At 33.4% G+C, this 21,525-nt stretch overlaps 1 protein-coding gene across 1 annotated transcript in view; it reads left to right on the forward strand.

Annotated features, from left to right (window-relative positions):
- Positions 1–21,525, forward strand: part of ASCC3 (activating signal cointegrator 1 complex subunit 3) — a 320,030-nt gene that overhangs the window by 218,010 nt on the left and 80,495 nt on the right. Inside the window, exons 31-34 of the mRNA XM_037059706.1 lie at positions 6,475–6,612; positions 6,695–6,815; positions 7,661–7,793; positions 10,347–10,472. Coding sequence (XP_036915601.1) covers positions 6,475–6,612; positions 6,695–6,815; positions 7,661–7,793; positions 10,347–10,472 — 518 coding nt within the window. The remainder of the gene's footprint in view (positions 1–6,474; positions 6,613–6,694; positions 6,816–7,660; positions 7,794–10,346; positions 10,473–21,525) is intronic.

Genomic DNA, 21,525 nt, shown 5'->3' on the forward strand with positions numbered 1-21,525 from the left:
TATTAATGACATTTTACTATAGTTTTCTTCGATTCATTTGCTTTTTCATTTGCCATATATCTATTGGCTTCTTTCTATAGGTGAGAAGTTAGTAACAGGCTTTGAAGGTAGACTTTGATATTGTTGAAAATCAGAAATTAATTAAAGCTTAATGCAGAGTAACCACATTTTCAACTAGAAGGTTGGTTTGTTTGTTTTAACTAGACCAAAGTAGATTTGGCTGGTGATACAGAAGTTTCACCCCAAGTACTTTCTAGTTTGATCAGGTATCCAACCTCTGAATGACTGACCATTAAAGAAACTATTAGATTAAGATTCTTAAGTGTTAGAGTAAACATTATCTATAAATTTGCTGTATTTGACCTCAGCTGGGTCTCATGGAATATGAATAGCTATACAGTAACTATACAACCTGGCTGGTGTAGTTTGGTGGATTGAGCATGGGCTGCAAACCAAAGAGTGGCCGGTTCGATTCCCAGTCAGGGCAGATGCCTGGGTTGTGGACCAGGTCCTCAGTGGGGGCCATGTGAGAGGCAACCACATATTGATGTTTCCCTCCCTCTCGTTCTTCCTGCCTTCCCCTTTCTCTAAAAATAAATAAATAAAACCTTTAAAAAACTAGCCACGCAGTAGGAAGTTATTCATTTTTATTTTGCCTTTGTTGATATCATGCATACCCTCCTAAAGAAAGAGGCAAAGCTGTTATTATGCTTAGTAATAATTGATATGTTGAAGTACTTACAGTTCACTAAGGGCTATGTTACCTCATTTAATCATGAATTCTGGGAGGGTTGTTCTTGTTATCCCAATTTTACAGCTGCAGAACCTGAAATTTAGAAGAATTAAGTGATTTGCCTATTAGTACAACCAAGTAAGTGGAGCTTGGGAGCTCAGAGCTAGGGTGATTAACTCAGAGCCTGTGTTCTTTTACTCTGCCACACGGTAAAGGGAATTATTGACAACCTACTGGCTACAGAAGGTGGAAAAGTCAAAATGGGGGCGTGTGTGATTTGACAGGGGTGGAACTATAATAAAGATAGAGAAAAAAAGTCACTAGCTCGAATATCAAACACAAACAACCAACAAGAGCTGTACCATTCATTCTCAGTCCTGAGAGGTGATATTTTAGTTTATAAAAGAAGATATTTTTAGGTATTCTTTATTTTGAAGCATAGGAGTGGATATACTCAAATAGGAAAGAATAAAAAATTTGCACATTATCTACGTAGAGTTTCCTCAGCTTGTGAATTTAGTATATTCCTCGTTACTTCACAACTTACCTGTTTTTCGCACTGTGAGGCCCAGTCGTGAGCCAGATGAATGATGTCATTACTTGAAGTAGTTGTTTTAATGCCCCTCTCATTCATGCGCTGATTAGAGTTTGGCATTGAGAGCTTAGACTGGAGTTGGGCTTCCTGGGTGCAGTACTGGCTGCCCATTACAAGCGACAGGACCCTGGTGGGGTGTTTAACCTCTGAATCTCATCCTTTCATCTGTAAAAGAATAATAATAACAATAATAGTATCCTTGCCGGATTGTTGTGAGGTGTAAGTGTACTAATGTATTTAAAATACTTAGGACAGGTCTGGATCTGTAAAGAAACTGTTAGGCTAAGGATATTAAGTGTCCAAGTAGATACTATCCACAGATTTTGTTCAACTTACTACATTAAATAATACCTAGCAAACAAGTTCTTTTTGCTGACAGCTCTGATAATATTTGATCATAATTTTATAATACTTGGCTTGTGATCCTTTATAAATTTAATTAATATTAATGTAGTATTTTGTTCATTTAAGATGATGCTACTTAAAAAATTAATTCTGTAAAGTCCTTTTCATCAACTTTCTCTGTATTTTAAAAGCTTTTCAATATTTGTAAATTCCTTCCAAGCATATTTTAGAATCTAAACTCTCTAAACATGGAAGTAAGCATAAAATGTATACTCAAAAATAAATACAAAGCACATACACTGAGATTTCCTACCAATAGCGTAGTGAATTAAATTAGAATAATTCCTAAGGAAAAAATATTCAATATCTGTAGCCCACTTTTGATATTACTATTACTAAGAATCAAGCTAAGCTAAAAAAACATCGAAAATAGTATTGTATGTATTTAGCCAACATAGAAAAGATTGTTTAGATTTTATTTATATATTTAATGGATGTATAATTGTATATTTAATCACATATAAATATATATTAACAGTCTAGTGAGTTTTATTGAGGTGTCATTGTTTTGGACTTCCAAAGGGACAGCAAGAGAAAATGTTCTGAAGCATACTGGTAAAGTTTGGAAACTTAGTGTCTTTAATTAATTTACCTTCTGATTTCTATCCTGTTAGATCAACAGAATGTTCTAAAGTTTTATGGGTTTTGGTTGTTTTTTGTTTTTTAAAGTTTTTCCCCTTCAGTCTATGGGGTTTATCGTGCAGAAGTATATTTTAAGAAGTTAACACTTAGTAATTATGAGGAAATGTTTTAACTTCATTTAACATCTGCACCCATGTGATGTATTTAATTATTTTTTAAATAAAAGTATTTATGACTTGTATTACTATTCTCTATGGTGCATCTTTTATTGAGCATTTTAGACCATTGATAAGCATTCTTCAGTGGCATATGGTCTGAGTCTGACGTGCTTTGAAAAGAGTACGGAGTTCTGATAATGAGGATTCTGTGAAAATGGGAAAACCAGCACAACAATATGCTTTGAGAAAGTACGGGTGTTTAGCATCTTGAAACAATATATCACGCTCAAAGGGACAGAACTGGGCTGCGCAGTCTGTGAGCTCGTTCTCGTCCAATCTGGTCTCCTCCTTTCTTTTGGAGCCAGCATTGTCATCAGCTCCCTGAGTTATATTCCGACTGGAATGTATTTCAGGAACAGAGTAATGTATCTGCTTAAATGGAATCCTATCTTTCTACAAAAGCTTTTTGAGTATAATAAATTTAAAATATAAAAAATTCTATTAAGTTAAAGTAATTGGTTCAACAGTTTACATATGTGCCTTCTCCCCCACGACCCTAGGATCACTACTTAGAGGAACGTAGATTTGTTTTTCTTTTATTTATAATATTGAATAATTTTCTTGGTTTAACTAACCTGTAGTCAAACATATATCAAAGACCATTTATTGTAAAGATACCTATACATTTCAACAAATGTTAATTGAACAGAAATAAACTGTGGAATTAAAACTCCCTATATTAAAGTGTTTTAATTATCGTGATTATTCTTTCTAAAATTTGATAGCAGACTTTGTTAACAAGAATTAAGCCTTAACTTTCTAAGGCAACCACTGCATGTAATAAAGGAACTTTTTAACTAACTATCTAGAATGGTAATACCTATCTTGGAACAATTAAGAAGGTGGCAATTCAAAATTTCTTTTCCCATGGAATCAGGGTTGAGAAAGCTACACCAAAGTATTCAAAATCATTGAGCCTTTTAATCTGTAATGTACTGGGTGTGTAAATGAATTGGGAGTTACATTAGAGCCATATTACTTTATGTAAAGGATTGAATGTGATAACTTTGTAAAGTAATAAGCACAATGCTTGATATGTAAGTACTCAGCAAATAATATCTAGTATCATGTTTTAAGCTTTGATTATCCTAAGTTCCTGAAATTTTTTGCTTATATTTTGTTTTGATAAAGATGAAACTTAATCAAAGTTTTACATTTTCAAATTTAAACAGGCTGTCCTAGTAGTATTTTATGCTTAATGGTTGAATAATACTACTATAAATTTTGCTTTTTTATGATGTTCAGATAACTCAGAATTTATCCACAGTAACCATGTAATAAATGAAGTTGTTTTTTTGTGATTGTCCTCATGAGGATTTTAGGTCTTTGCCAGTTCGGATAGGCAAATAGTTCTTTTTAATGCATTGATTTATGTGGAATGGGGGCAGGGGAATGAGAAGCAGCTAGCCTACCCTGGTGTAAAAGGACAGGATGCTGCTGCCTCACCAAGCCTCCTGCCATAGGATTCGTTGGCTTTCCTGTGGGAGATGCTGCATTCCCTTTTGGGTATGACTGGCATTGCCACGGAACAATAAATTATACAGGTTAAAAAAAATACACTGTTGTTTAAGTCGTGAAACCGAAAAATATAATCCCTGAAACTAGTTGTCAGACCAACAATATTAGTGAATTAATGCTTGCTAGTATACATTGGAAATATTTTATATAGTGACCTATTAAACAAAGAATGGATAATAAACTCATTTGAGAACTACTAACATACAATTTATGAGACAAGATAGGCACCTTTCTTTACAGCGTGCATTTGCAGTCAGCTTAGTTATCCTGTGCTAGTTTTAAAAATAAAGTGGATTTATGTTAATATATTTTCTATTCCTGCTTGGCAGTTTACAAAGTAAATAATACAAGAATATTGGAAGACCTTACTATGGCTATGAAACAGAATGAACTGTTTATACATTGCATTTTGGGGGGATTGTTGGTAACTAACACTTCTGATGCATATGTCATTAAAATATTATCTCATCTTTGTAGTGCTTTTTATACATTATTTAATTATTATAAAGGCAAGCTTTTCCTATTTTTCAGATTATTGGTATAAAACAACTTGTTTCCACATAAAAAAATAGGAAAAATTTTTTGACTGTTGAGGGAAAATGACCGAGAATGCAAACAGTTGGAATGCTTCACAATATGGATATGCTTGTCCTCCACATTTATATCAAACCGCAGCAGCCTGCTGAAGTTTCTCAAAATGGAGATTTTGTGGGCTGCATAACAGTTTATGCACAGGCAGGAGTGTATTACAAGTGTACTTGTGTATATTAGAGGTGGTTGATATTAGAAGGAAAAGGAAATGAAGTCCAAAGACAACGTCAGTTTTTAATATTTCTACCTAAGTCTCCTAAGTCTTTTTTTTTTACTTTTTTAATTGTTGTTCAAGTACAGTTGTCTCCATTTTCCTCAGTTTTTAGACATAAAATAATTTTACACGTACCTATTTACAGGTTCCTGTTCCACTGTTGTTTACTCTTGGACTGTGGTAGTGAGGCTACAAACATAACTAAGATGTGTCTTTAAAAAAATGCTCGTGTATTCTCAAACTACACAGTCTCTGCATTCCTGTTCTCTTACAGTTGCCCAGAAGGAACTTCCCCGTGCTGCACCTTGTGTCATCCTCTGCTTCAAGGACCAGCAGAGGTCTACTATTAAATAGAAGGAGACTGGGGTTTCTATTTAGTTCTTTATAGGGAGTCAATTTCGTAAGAAAATAAGACTTGCTGCGTGTTGCCATAAAATCTGTGTTGCATTAAGTATTTTCCATGTAGAGTGGAAAGTGATAGAATATTCAGAGAGTATTTATAATATATGAGTCTCAGAAACCATTTAGACATGAAAATTTAGGGACTTAAACTGAGGCCAGATATTAAATCTGTTTTAGAATTTAAAAACTGGAAGGTAAAACAATTCTGAATATACTAGTATTGACATTTAAAGTAAGTGAGGTAAGGAATTGTTTAACCAGAATTGCTAATTGATTAATTATTTAAGAAAAATAAACTTAGATTTCTACCCTACTTTTTGCTACAAAATAAATTACAAGTTAATTATTTAAATGTAAAAAATAAAACTATAAAAGAAGTTGAACTAGTAGGTGAATATGTATTTGATCTCAAGATGAGGCAACAAAACATATGGGATCAATTTAAAATTTTAAGTCCATAAAGTAAAAAAGAAAATTAAATGAAGAACAAAAAACTGGATGAAAGCATTATAGCATATGATGGACAAGGAGTTGATACCCTTTATCCGTAAAGACCTATCACAGGCCAATAAGAAAAAGGGCTATCACATCCACCTGAAAAATGAAAAGATAATTTATAAATAAAAATAGCTGGTAAATATTAAATATATTTAACTGCACTATTGATCAAAGAAATGAGAAGTAAACAAAAATAACACCAGTTTGATTTGTATATTGTTCAACTGGGGCTCAAAGAGGTTATCTGGCTTTCCTTGGGTCATGAAGGCAGTGAGAAAACCTAAACTTGAACAATTTCTGTTTGTGTGGTGGGATAATGACTGATTTTTTCATTATTTTTTGTGCATATTTTCTAAATTTCTAGCACTAAACCAAAAAACAGTCTTTCCTTTAACAAGAGATAAGCAGGAGATACACTGAGACATTTTAAGCAATCCTGCCTCCCTTTAATAGTTAAGTGGATATTCCACTTATTCATAAGTTTATTTTACCTTGATGCTAACAAGTAAGATGGATAACATTTAAACTTTATTTGGAATATACATTCTCACTAAGATATTCTTTTCAATTATTTTACCTTTAATCATAGCTGTAGATGGGGCGTGTATTTTTATGCTTATAAGTATCATAAGCAAAAAACAAAATAAATCAAATGCAGTCTTAATATAAAAATCGCAAAGCTAATGGGCCTACATCTTATCACTGTTTGCGTTTGCAGATGGAGAATATCATTGGAACGCTAAGAGACTCCAACCTGAAGCTCACCCTTGCTTTCGGAATAGGAATGCATCACGCTGGACTGCATGAGCGGGACCGTAAAACAGTAGAAGAACTGTTTGTCAACTGTAAAGTTCAGGTATTTTTCTTTCCGTGACCAGATATTTAAATGTAATTTAAACATTATGTTTTAGTTAGATATGTTGTCTTTTTTTTTTTAGGTTCTTATTGCTACAAGTACATTAGCTTGGGGGGTAAACTTTCCAGCTCACTTAGTAATTATTAAAGGAACAGAGTATTATGATGGAAAAACAAGACGTTATGTGGATTTTCCCATTACAGGTAATTTTTTTTTAATTTATAGATACATTAAGCTCCTGTTTATACCTTAAAAATTGAATTTGCATGAATGAAGTTTTAGAGAATTGGTCACATTTAAACATATGATAAGCAGATTATAAATTTTTGTTTCTAGTACAAATATTAAAGTTTTGAACTGTTTTTATTTACTTTTACTTACCCAGTCTTACATTTACCCAATTTGTTAAGAAACATCAGAAGCATAGCTAATGGTTTTAAATTCATACATAAATAAAAGTACTGGTTAGTAGCACTTGTTGCGTCACCAGTCTATTAACATATTTTAAAACTTGGTAAAACCATTTTCATTGGGTTCTGAAGAGAGAAATATTTTCATTGTATATTTATACTCAGTGAATACAGGTAAAAGCTGTATTATTTCTACATGATTGTTTCAGAGATTCCTGCTGTATAAAAGAAAAGTATTGTATGTATTGTACACCATGGTCGATTAAGGCTGAGATCTAAATAGATCCATTATTTATGGAGAGAAATAATCAAATGGCCATGCTGAAGAGATTTTTCTAAATATGTGTTTATTTTCTTGTTAAAATAATAATAATTTTTAGACATCATTTTTAAGCATTTAACTAGAGGAACCGTTTCTCTTTATTTTCCAGACAGTGAGAGCCTTTGGGCACTTAAATTTTATATTACAGTGAACTGATTATTTAGTTATTAAGAAACTCAGTAGTAGGCATCAGAGACAGCAAACATGCTCTTAGATTTGCTTCCTTTGTTATTTTGTTGTGTCGTAGACACATGCCATAGTCAGTGAATGCACCTTGTGCCACATCGCAGAATACCTCCTGCTCTCTCTTTCGTAGATGTACTCCAGATGATGGGACGTGCTGGAAGGCCTCAGTTTGATGACCAAGGCAAAGCTGTAATTCTGGTTCATGACATAAAGAAAGACTTTTACAAAAAATTTCTTTATGAACCATTCCCAGTAGAATCGAGGTAAATTTTGCTATAAATTATTTTAAATTAATTCATGTCATAGCCAGTTGATATTTTTGTGGTTTCATTTTATTAGATAAAAAATCAGTACACTAGTTCAAAAGTATAATTTGAAATGAAACCGAATATAATTATTACTATAAAACAACATTTAGCCATAATTTTCATTTAAAAAATAAACTTTTGGGGAAAAAACAGTGTAGTACAGTGTTCATTCACATGACTCTGGAACCAGACAACCCTGGTTCGTAACTCAGCTCCACCACTTGCTAATACTGAGCGAATTATTTGATTCCTCAGTGCAGTAGGGCACCCACCTGTAATGTGGAGATGGTAGCTGCACTAGCCATCTCATAGGGCACTTGTAATGATCAAATGCATAGTGCTTGCAACAGTGTCCATCACATAGTAAGTGTTAAGGGATTAGTTTAGTGTGTATCATTGTGATGTAGCTCATAAATAAATGTATAATAAAAAAAGACTTAGAGTGAATAATTTAGGCAGGTGGTCTATTTCAGAATTACTACAAACTTCTTTGTGACCTAGTAACTACCACCCCTTTGACACAACCTTGACCCATATTCTCAGCTGAAAAATCATCTTTTTCTTCCTTAGATTTATATATTTTTTATTTCTAATATTTATCCCTTGCTACCTTTTATCAGTCTGTTTTAATATACTATATCTCCTTTACTATATTCCAACTGGGAAGGACAAAATATTTTTTAAATTTATACTGTAAATAGTTATTGGGTTTTTTATTGTTATGCCAATAATGTTCATGTCTTTAAAGTTGAAAAATGTAAAATCATTAAATATTGTGGGATACAGTTTATTCTGTGCTTATAGAAAATTTATGACCATAGATATATATTTTAAAAGAATCAAATATCAATTACCTTATTCTCTATTGTAAGAATTTCAAAAAAAATTAGCAAGTTGAACTCAAAGAAAGGAAAAGATAAGCAAAATTAAAGCAAGAATTAATTAATTAAAACCAAACATAACACATTAGAAGAAAATCAGTAAAGCCAAAAGTTGGATCTTTGAATAGAAAAATGAAATTGATAAGCTTTTAAATCTCATTAAGAAAAAGAGCGAGAAAGAATGAAATGGTATCAGGGATCAAAAGATACTACAGATATCTAAAATAAATCGTGAAAAACTTTATGCAAGTAATTTTTAAAATTTGGATCAAATGGTAAAATTCTTTTTAAAAATCTTACTAAAACTGACACAAAAAGAAGTAGAATATCTAAATAGTCTCTTATCAGTCAAAGCAATTCAATCTGAAATGTAAAATCTTTTAATATAGATATCCTAAACAAAACATGAGCAAGTCAAATCCAGCAATGTAAAGACAATATATCATTTTTATTTATATTCTATAAATACAAAGGTGATTTATTACTTGGAAATCACATACTTTTCCAAGTAGCATGAAACAATGAGAAAAATCACAATTACCTCATTAAAAAAATTATAAAATTTCACACCAATTCATAATGAAAACTTGTTAGCAAGCAGGGATGTAAGGAACATGCTTAATGGGATAAAGAGTATCTAGAAAAAATTTTTTACATCAGTAAAATTTAACTAAAATTTTTAATTTTGTACCTTGATTATTATTAATGTTTTATCTATTACAGAGTATTCCATAGTTTACATATTAACTTCTGTATTCATGGACATTTAGAGTTTCCAATTTTCTCCTCTTACATATAATGTCGTAATGAAGTATTTTGTTTTCCTATCCTGACATGTAAATGCTTCTCTAGCAGGTGATAATGGACAAGTAAAATGCTAAGTCATGATGACTGTTCAAATAGGTATTGCCAAATTGCCCTACAAATCGACTATATGGCTTTGTATTCTGCCACTGATAAATTGAGAATAATATAGCAACTTGATTTTTCATTCAATTTATTGAAGCCATTTTCTCATGTCCTTAAAACATCCTTTGCTAAAACTATTTTTAGAGCTGCATATTGTTCCATGTATCATATAATTTACTTAGCCTTTCTTTTGTTTGACACTACTTTTCATGTTCATATTTTATGAAAGAAACTAAAGGGAACATTTTGTCATGCCAGTATTTCAACACATCTGACCATCTTTGTACTTAAAAATACCTGGTACCATTATGTCATTTGTAACTACGAATACTCACTGAGTGAATGAAAATAATGTCTTTGCTCTCTCAGAGCTGTTGTCTCTTCTTGCCGAACCTCCTTTTATCTTCTCCAGCATCACTCCTTAGTTACGCCTACGTGCCATAAGTTTACCCTTGCATGCTCTCTAACGTATCTCTTCTGCTCTCTGCTCCTACCTCGGCTCTCATCTTCTCCTCCTGGAAGTTACTAGCTCTATTCCTGTCGGTCTGTGCTTATTTCCACCTTGCAATTTATTTCCCCCATCAGTTAAAAATATATAAATTATGCAAAACACATTATTTTTTATCTTGGAACATAACATCTAAGTCTTCATTGTGTGAGATAAAGTATGCTTCATTGAATGTTCATGTGTGTTTCCCATGTCTTGTTCACTATACAGTTTATTAGGAGTGCTTTCTGACCATTTAAATGCAGAGATTGCTGGTGGTACGATAACATCAAAGCAAGATGCAATGGATTATATCACCTGGACTTACTTTTTCCGACGTCTTATCATGAACCCCAGGTAAGCACAGAGTTAATTGTTTATTGCTGTTTTGCACTAAAAGAAAGTATCTTTAAAAGTAATAATCTGTAAATTCAAGTACTTAACCAAAAAGTCAGAACCCTGGACATTCAGGATGTGTGAATTTGTCCGGAGAATTGTATGATGTCTCTGATGTGGTCACAATGTATTATGATATATTAGATGATTATTAATTATATGCATTTATTTCTTAGCTTGTTTTAATTAATTTAGGATATCCTCAAAGACTTAGGGAGATGAGTAGTTATTCAGAAATATGTTAAATTGATGGTAGTGATTGACTTTGTGAGGCATTTGTGAGGGTCAATAAAGGCCCTGCAAGAGGAAATAAGATTGGGGGAGTTGTGGTGGAGTGTCTTTTACTCCAGGAAGTATAGGTTAGGTCTTCATTCAGCACCTATTTGTCAGATGTTATTTACACTAGATGCAGAGGCATAAATACAAATGTACATCATCCACTATCTTCAAGGGCTAATGTTTTTATGTGGGAAAACTATATAAATAATGACAATATAAATCATAAGTGTTCCAAAGAACTCTATTTAAGCCTGTAAGTGAAAGCTTCTCAGAAGAGGTGTTACTTCAGTCAGATCCTGAATCTGATACAGGAGTAGAAAGACTGGATGGCCTCTGTGGGCAAGGGGCCTCAGGGCTCAAAAGTGTGTTTACAGAATGCCAAGAAGTTTGGTGTGGCCAAAGCTTCAACAGCATAGAGAGAAGACTGTCTTGACCAGAAAATGGGCCAAACCAGAAAGTAAAGGGCCCATATGCCATGCTGAGAAGTTTGCATCTGACTCAATGGCTGTGAGGCTGTGAGCCAATGTGAGTTTTAAACACTGTTTAACATCACCAAAGTAGGTTTTGTTTTAGTTCAGTACTTACAGCCCTGCCCTGGGTCCCATAGCTACTTTGTGATAAACCCAGGGCTTAAAACCTTAGTTTTCTGACTTACAACTCTTTGTTCCCATATAAATAAAGAAGGAGAAACTGGTGTGTAACCATAGATATATTCATTTTTTATATCATAAGAATAGAGGCAGTTAATGTGCTAGAAAGAACTTTGAACTTGTAATCAGAGCACTGATTCTAGTTTCAGCCCTACCCCTTACTAGTGGCAACCTTGAGTCACTTCACCTTTCTCAGCTTCGCTTTCTTGATCTGGAAAGTGAGTGATAGCCTCCCTCACAGGAGCATGTTGAAAATCAAATACTCAAGTTAAAGCTTAAGCGCAGTATTAACTATGAAGAACATAATTCATGTGACCAGTGACCTATTTTTCTTGTGCTCCCTTCCAGTTGCTTCATTGCTCTATACCAGTGATGGTCAACAAGTGTGCTGCCAGAGGCACACTGCTGTGCTGCAAGAAATTAAAAAACCTGCAATATCTGACTGTTTAGTTAGGGGTATTGACCTCTTTTTTATTAGATTGTCAAATAGAAAAATGACAGCCAATAAAACATAGCTGTCTGCTATGAATGAATCAAAATTATACCTATTTTTGTGAGATTAGCAAAATACATATATTTTTGATGTGCTGCAGAATTTTAATAATCAGTTTACATGTGCTGGGAGATGAGAAAGATTGAAAATTGCCAGCCTGTGGCATCTAAAGCGTCTGGCTTAGACGCTAAGAATTCAATCGTTTCTGTCAGCTCGTCTGATTATCAACAAGGGAATAATTCTCTAAGGCAAATTGAGTTATTTAAAAAATTAGAATTCATTACTGAATCCACAGATATAGTGAACTTTGTGTGTTCACCTTTTTTTCTTAAGAAAATTTTAACATTTCATTTTGGAAAAAATTGAGAATTAAAAAATTACAAAAATACTGCAAAGAAGCCCTGTTATACCTTTACCCAGCTTCCCCAAGTGTTAACATCTTATGTGACCGTGGTACAATTATCAAAACCAGGAAATTAACATTTCTACAATACTTTTAACTAATCTACAGGCTTTACTGCAACTTCATCAGTTGTCTCCTTATGTCCCTTTTCTGTCTAGGCTCCAGTTTAGTATCCTGCATTGACTTAGTTTTTCTGTCTTCTTAATTCACTCTAGTCTATACCAGCAGTCTTTCTTTGTTCTAATCTTGACACTTTAGAGAAATAAATAGTGGCCAGTTATTTTGTATAATAGAATGGCCTTTAATTTGGGTTCAGCTTAAGCATCCTCATACCTAATTTCAAGTTTTGCCTTTTTTTTTTGCAAGAATGCTATGAAGTAATATTGTGGTCTTCTCAGTGCATAATATTAAGAAGTTTTTCCTACAGATCCCTTCTATATTTAAAATATCATCAGTCTGTATTAGACCCTAAACTATGTTACTCTATTCTGCTGTCTGAAATCTGCTAAAGTGGATTGATCATATATCAAAGTTCTCCTCTAATCTTACTTTCTTACTTCTGTTAATATTTTAATATTATTATTCTGCATCCATTTACTTTGACATCCAATCTTAAAGTTGCTTTTAAATTTTCTTCTTGTTTCCTTATGTCTCCATCTACTTGACCCACTTTTTGTCTAACCCCAATCTAACCTAATTTGCAAACTGTCAGACAGTACTGATCAGAAATTAAATATTGTAGTAGAGGTGGGAACTAGATAAGGTTTAGTTAGTAGACATAGAAAACATGGTCTTTAATTCAGATAATGAGTCTGAGACTGAGCAGTGTTTACATTTTTTTCAACCGTGAGAGTGAGATTGAGCCAAGAACACAGTTGGAGACATCAGTTGGAATAGGGATCCCATTGAGAGAGATCTGGAGTCAGCATCTCTCCTTGGTGCTCTGGTTACAGACTGCCTTCTATTTAATAATATTATGACAAAACTATCTACATGCAGCTATAATAAAGAGTAATAATTGGGGGCAGAACAAGAAGCTCAGAGAGGTTAGCACAGTGTGCAAAGATGAAATCTTGGGGCTATCACCTAAAACTATACCACACCTCTGAGCCAAAGAACTTGGGTATTGACAATTTAGGGGTCTCCTGCTAATATGGGTGTAACCCATGTAAATAAGGAGTTTTCCTTAGTTTACATTGCCTCACCTTCTTTACCAATGGCCATCTTTGCTTGGATGAAGTTCTGGGACTGGGAGTCAGAAGGATGCATCATCTTGATGCATCAGCTCAGGTCACTTAGTTGTGGCAGCTGCTTTTTCTGCTGTCTTGCTGCTCCAAATGAGAGTTGAGTATCTGTCTTGTACCATCATTAACCCACACCCAGTAAAGTTCCTCTCACTTTTGCATGTTCAATGTCACTTGTCTCCCTGCATAGAATGCCCTCCAAAAGCCCTTATACCCAAATAAGCCTTAATAATCTTTAAAAAGCCTGGTCATATATTGATAAATATGCTTCAGTTAATTTCAGGAGGTGGTGGTTCATATCAAGTAGTGTGCCAGTTCCTTTAGTAGCTGTCTATACATATTTTGAAATACTTGTCTAGGTTAAGACTAAGACTTTCATTAGTATTCTGAAGTAGAAGCTTAGGCCTGTGCTGTTGCCGTGTGAGTTAATCAGTCCAATGAAAAATTTTCTAAAGAGGGGAGGGAATTTCAGGGGAAATAGGGGAGGGATTTAGAGGAACAAATATAAAGGATACATGGACAACAACTAAGAAGGGGGAAAATGGGAGGGAGGGGGAAGCACAGGGGGTGGGTTGGGATGGAAGTAATAGAAAACTGTACTTGAAAAATAATTAAATACAATTTTTAAAAAAAATTTTAAGAGCTATGATGGTATTTTTCACAGAAATAGAATAAATAGTACAGAACCAGAGAAGATCCCAAATAGCCAAAGCACTCTTGAGAAAGAACAAAGCTGGAGCCATCACACTCCCTGATTTCAAACTATATCGCAAAGCTACAGTAATCCAAACAATGTGGTATTGGCATGAAAACAGATACATAGATCAGTAGAACAGAAGAGAGCCTGGAATAAACTCACATGTATACAGTCAATTAATTGATGACAAAGAAGCCAAGAATATACAATGGTAAAAGGATAGTCTTTTCAATAAGTCTAGTGAAAAGATATATGTGGCTATCTTGGGAAAACCAGATAGCCACATGCAAAAGAATGAAATGGGACCATTATCTTATGCTTTACAGAAAAATCAATTCAAAATGAGTTAAAGACTTGAATGTAAAATCTGAAACCATGAAACTCCTAGAAGAAAACTTAGTGGGGGTAAGGTGATGAGTTTTTGCACTTGACACCAAAATAAAGTCAACAAAAGCAAAAATAAACAAATGAGATTATATCAGCCTAAAAAACTGCACAACATAGAAAACCATCAACAGAATGAAAAGACAACCGATCAAATGGGACCAATTATTTCCAAATTATACATTTGGGAAGAGGTTAATACCCAAACTATAAAAAAGAACTCAATAGGGAAAAGAAAAATAATATTTTAAAACGGTCTGAGAATCTGAATAGACAGTTTTCCAAGGGAGACGCATATGGCCAACAGGTACAGGAAAGGCGTCCGGCATCAGTAATCATCAGGAAAATGCAGATCAAAACAGTGACATATTACCTCCCAGCTGTTAGAAGGGCTATTTCTCTAAGACAAAAAATAAAATGTCGGAAAGGATAAGGAGAAAAGGGAGTACCCGCATACCATTTGTGGACTGTAAGTTTGTGCAGCCAGAAAATTAAAAATAGAGCTATAGGATCTGTCAATTCCACTTCTGGGTATTTATCCAAAGCAAATGCAATCACTATCTCAAAAAGATTGCTGTCGCCCCCCACCCCCACCCCCGTGTTCATTGTAACAATAGCCAACACGTGGAAACAACCTAAGTGTTTCTATCAGCAGATGAATGTATAAAGAAGATATGGTATGTGTGGGTGTATAAATATATGTGTGTATTATTCAGCCATTAAAAAAAAGGAATTCTTGCCATTGCAACATGGGGATGGACCTTGAGGGCATTATGTTAATTGAAATAAGCTAAAGAAAGACATGTAATTTGAGCTCTCTTTATGTGGATTCTAACAAAAAATAAAATGAACTCATAGATAATAGAGAACAGACTGGTGGTTGCCAAAGGTGGGGGGTAAGTAGGCAAAATGGGTAAAGGTAGTAAAAGCTATAAACTTCCAATTGTAAGATAAACTAAGTTCTGGGATGTAAGGCACAGCATGGTAACTATGGTTAATACTGTATTGTATACTTGAAAATTGCTGAGAGTAGATCTTAAAAAAAATAATTTGTAACTATGTGAGATGATAGCTGTTAACTAGACTATTTTGGGGTAATCATTTTGCAGTATATATATATATATATATAATCATGATATACGTCTAAAATTAATACAATATTATATGTCAACTATATTTCAATTGTAAAAAAACAAGCCTATGATTAACAATTATATTAGGTTCTGTTGGAAGGTAGTAGCCATATAAGTAGTGCTTTCTAGTCTCAAAAATTAAAAAGTCTCCTTAAAATGATAATGTATAGGCATTTCAAAATCAAATCTATATTCTTTAATTCAGTAAACATTTATGAGTACTTGCTATGTGCTAGGCACTACTCTAGGCATTTTGAAGATGTATTAATAAAGTAAGAACAATAATTTCTGCTTCTGTGGCACTCATGTTCTTTTAGAAAAGACAGTGAATTTAAAAGTATGTTAGAATATAGTAAATGCTTTAAAAAAAAAAAGAACTAGGTAAGGAAGATTGGAAGGGCCAGAGCAGGGAGAGGGTGAGGGGGATCTGAGTAGGCAGAGTTAAAGGCACCATGGGGAGGGGGGAGTGGAAGATGTTGGTAAAGGGTACAAACTTTGAGTTGTGAGATAAGTAACCTCAGCAGATGTAATGCACTGCATGGTGACTGTAGTTAATAGTATTGTATTGTTTGTTTGTTTGAAGAGTACTGGCATTAGAAAACTTGAAAGAAATGAGGAAGTTGACCACCTAACTATATAGGGAACATTTTAAGCCAAAGGAACAGGAGGTGCTCTAAGGCAGGCATCTCACCAAGGAGGTGTGGCTAGGTAGGTTAGTGAGGGATGGAGAATAGGGGAGATGAGATTAGGGATGTGAAGTCAGTGGTAGTGCAAGTCCTGTGGGACCTTAGAAACCATGGTAAGGACTTTGACCGTCTTCTAGGTGAAGTGGGAACTATTGTAGGGTTTTTTGTGTTTTTTTAATTTAATTCTTGTTCAAGTACAGTTTTCTGTCTTATATTCCCAGCCCTGCCTGCCCCCCGCCCAGTGCTCCCCACCTCCCTCCCATTTCCGCCCCCCACCCTTAGTTATTGTCCATGTGTCCTTCATACTTGTTCATGTGAGTCCTTCCCCTTTTCCTCTATGATTCTCTCCCCTCTCCCCTCTGGACCCTGTCAGCCTGTTCCATATTTGAGTGTCGTTGGTCATATTTGCTTGCTTGTTTGTTTTGTTGTTTAGATTCCTGTTAACGGCGATATCATATGGTATTTGTCTTTCACCGCCTGGCTTATTTGTAGGGGTTTTGAGCAGAGGATTGGTGTTTTTATATCATAAGACATGTCAGTTATCATCACAAATGTTACAAATGATTTAAACTTTCCTGTTGAAAGACAGGAATTCTGTAGACTCATTTTCCTAAACCCAGCGAAACAATTTATAGGCAACAGATGAAATCAAAATCATATAGGAAATTTAAGGATTGAAAGAAAATATGAATAATAACAGAAAATAATAGCAGAAGAATTAAAATCAGATAAAATGAAATTCAAGGCATAAAAAGATTTAAAGGGACAAAAGTGGTTCATATTTATAACAACCACAATTACTATAAAATTGTAGTAGTTTATATATTTTTAGATAACTAAAAAATAGCATCAAAACATATAAAGCAACAAGCAATTGAAATCTAAAACATTAACTAAATTATAGTGATGTTGAAGGATTGTCTGTTTATATTGTGTGTGTGATATGTATATGCAAATATAGGCATATATGCATATAGCCCTGTATAAAAATACATATTTATATGTATAAATATATGTAGACATACATATATACATTCATTTGTTCAGATATATAAACACATGTACTGGTGCATCATGAAATACAATATATTCTAAATTGAGTTCTGGAATCAATTTGTATGTTCAATTTTATTCTCTGTTTTCCCTTGAGAAAGCTTTTAAATATTTCTGGGACAAAAAATGTTGTTGTAGTTTCAGCTGTTCCTACAAGCACTTTCATTATTTCTGTCATTATTACTGCTGCATAATCTGAACATAAAAAACATGGTGCTGTAACAAATGACCTCCCAGTACTGACAGTTATGGGAGCAGCATTTCAATACTGATGAAAAATTTCCCATCGAGGTCTCTGGCCAGGTTTACATAAACCAAACAGGAAATGGCTGCCACTATTCACATTAAATCCAAACTGTTTGGTGTAACTTTATCTGTGTTTTACATTACAGTAAAATCTCTTTTATTCTCAACCAGTGAAATTTTATCCTTTTTAGTTGGAAAAAGACAACTGGAGGTTTTATATGTGATATTCTTGTTTGTCCTTTGATAAGATCTTTTAAAGATAATTTTTAAAGTTGTTTTACTTTTTGATTGTTTAAATGTAATGAACTTTGTAAATTTTTATGATAGGAAGAGGTTTGTTACGACTTTTTCCCAATGGACTGCTAATACGAGTTAGCTTGTCTAGCCCATGTGCTAGATGCTGTCAGTATCAAACTGCCTTTGACTTTCACACCTCTCAGGGGACTAGTAATTGTTGTGTTCAAACAGCCTGTAATTGTGATCCCGCTGGCTTTCTCAGTATGCTTCTGGCTATTAGAATCATTAAACAACTCAGCACCTGTTAACAGCATTGTAAATATTCAACCCTGCTTGTGTGCAGGTTGAGTCCAATATAGAGAAATCTTACAGAGCTCAGCCTCATAAATTAGAGCTACTGACAAGTCAATTATTGTGAAACTGGGTTTCTCTGTGAAATAAATGAAATAACATGCTGACAAAAAGGTAGGCTGTCTGTTTATGGCAAATAGAAGATAATGACTTGATGATTCGATGCAGTGAGCATGAAAATACTTTGTCTTCTTTATCAGTAATTAAACAGTTGTGTAATATTTCTGTTTAAATAACAAGTAAATTATAAATTTTATACTGTGGAGAGTACAACATGAAAACAAGCCTCTTTACTTAACAGTTGCATGCTTTTTCAAGTTAATAAAGTGATTATTGAAATTGTATGTAATGTTTTAAGCTAAATGCTTATAAATATTTAGGCTAGAAATTTCATGATGACTGACAAGTTCACATGGTGTCAGAATATATTATCTCTCAAATATTTTGTTAAGCTAAAAAATAACATTATGTTTACTTTGTATTATTTAACAGTGTCTTGTGAATTTTATGCTTATTTAAGATGTAGTCCTATCTTACTTTTATAAGTATTTGAAAATGCTTTAAATATCCTTAGAATCTCAGTTGAAATATTGACAAAGAGTACTTCGTATAAATCACCAGTTACATCGTTAACAAAAACAGATGCATTTTAGAGTATTTGTGTTTTCTGGATGCGTAGGAGACAAGAAGTTTAATTATTGAGATTTTATTATTATATTCTTGAATATAACATTTTAACTAGCATTTTCTACATTTATAAGTTGTTACTTTGTATAAATAAATAAATAAAACATATCACTCATGCCAGAATTTATGAAGTAAAGAATGTTAGGGATTTCTAAGTTCTAGATTATCCTCAGATATTACCAGGATGAAAGTGTTGATACTCAATAAATTTTATGGAAATTCAATCACTTAAATTAAATTTTGTAATTTTATTCTTGTGTAAGTCAACGAAAATGTTGGTGAGTGCATTCAAAAAGAACTATATATATTAAGAAATACCAATGGAAGTTTTTAAAGTTATTCTGCTCAAAAAATTTCTAATTTTTAGCAAGTTAGATTATAGATAACATTTTATTGTAGTCATCAGATAATAATAATCTCAGAGACATGATTTTACTTGATTTTTTTGTAATTTATTTAAAATGTTTAAGAAATGTTTATCCTAACTGTATGTTATCTGGATAAAAGCTAGAAATTATTCTAAAAATGTTTCTAGTACACTTCAATAGACATGACAGGGGATCTTAGACCATCAAAATACATCTTATAAATACATAAAACAGTAAATCAAATATATATGTAAAAACGAACCTGTAATTTTTAAAGGAAAGTTTTTATTATTAATGATTTTAAATATTAACTTTATTATTTGTAAGTGTACCAAATTTATTTACCAAGTCATAAAATGATAATGTTGGCCTTCTGATTATATTTATTAAGGAATGGCTTGTGGTAATCAGTAGCAAAATCTGTGAGGTTCTTTTGTTTTAAAATAGCATGATAAATTTATAGATAAAAATGAAATTTTTAACTCTGTTTTTCATGGCAAAATTATTTTCATAAGGTCTTCCGTAACTTTAATTATAGAGCTTCATTCACACTCTATAAATGATAACATTTATTTAGTATCCCGGACACATTTTCACTAGTCTTTTTCATTTAGAAATAACGTTATTAATTGTTGATATATATTTGTCCAGATAATTGGAAAAAAGTGTTGAAAAAGTTATATATAGGCTTATCAAGCCAAACACACAGGCCTGTCAAGCCAGTAGTGCCCCCCTCTGTCCATGGGGGATACATTCAAGACGCTTCAGCAGATACCTGAAACTGGACATGAAGTTTAATTTGTAAATTAGGCACAGTGAGACTAACAACAATGATAATAACCTAGAACAGTTGTAACAATATACTGTAATAAAAATTATGTGAAAGCGGTCATTCGTTTCAGGGGATTTTTAGCTGAAGTCTCTATATAGGCTCAGTACTTTCTGGCACAACACATTGCCATCAGTTAGAACTCATTTTCTTTTCCTGTCATCCACCCACAAATTTAGTGCCTTTTTTTTCTTAACCTAAGCACTTATCAAGTACTATGGCCATAACTTGCAGTTTGAGAGGTGTGCCAGCAAAACTAACAATTTTTTTCTTCACAATTTCAAGGGAAACAAATTTATTCTAATCACAGATGTTAGCAACCTCAGCATATAATTTTTCCCTCTGTTTATTAGGTCAAGCACTTTGACCTTTTCACTTAAAGGGAACACTTTATAGCTTAGCTTTGGCATGTATGCATTACCAGGATCATTACCCCTGTCCTGTGCTCGGAGGCCACCATTCAGTAAAAGGGGAGTTACCTGAACACAGCACTGCAGTGCTCTGACAGTAGATCCAGTAACAACATGGCTGTTACGTGACTAACATCATACAGGCGGTGTACATGGAGTAGATAAAGGGGTGGTTCACGTCCCAACTGGGATTTAGTGGAGTGGTGCAAGATTTCATCATCTACTCAGAATGGTGCACAATTTAAAACTTATGAATTGTTTATTTCTGGGAATTTCCATTTCATGTTTTGGAGTGCAGTCGACCATGGGTAACTTAATCCAAAGTAAGGACTTATATTGCAGAGATTTGTCTGATAAATTTTATTTGTTGAGAAAAAATGAAAGACAAAATATATGAATACAGTTCAAACAATGTAGAGGTTCAGGGCACCAACCCCTGTGCAGTTGAAAATCTGTGTATAATTTTTGACTCCCCAAATACTTTACTAATGGCCTACTGTTAACCAGAAGTCTAATGTATAACATAGCAGTCAATTAACACAGATTTTGTGTTATATGTATAATATTCTGTATTCTTAGAATAAAATAAGATAAAGAAAAAATGCTAAGAAAATCTTAAGGAAATTACATTTACAGTATTTATTGAAAAAAATCCATGCATAATTTGACCTGTGTGGTTCATATCTGGGTTGCTCAAGGGTCAGATCTAATTTGGAATGGTTTGGGGGGCCTGTCTCCTTTATGGAGCTTTGAGTAACCAGAATTTTTATTTTCACCTCTGAAGAAGAATACATTATTCTAACTAAATACTTCTTAGTCATTTTTCAGGATAAAGTATTTTCTAATGGTTTCTGATGCAGATTT

This window comes from Sturnira hondurensis, unplaced genomic scaffold (assembly GCF_014824575.4).
Source record: "Sturnira hondurensis isolate 20B ecotype Veracruz unplaced genomic scaffold, ASM1482457v3 Scaffold0011291, whole genome shotgun sequence".
Classification (NCBI taxonomy): domain Eukaryota; kingdom Metazoa; phylum Chordata; class Mammalia; order Chiroptera; family Phyllostomidae; genus Sturnira; species Sturnira hondurensis.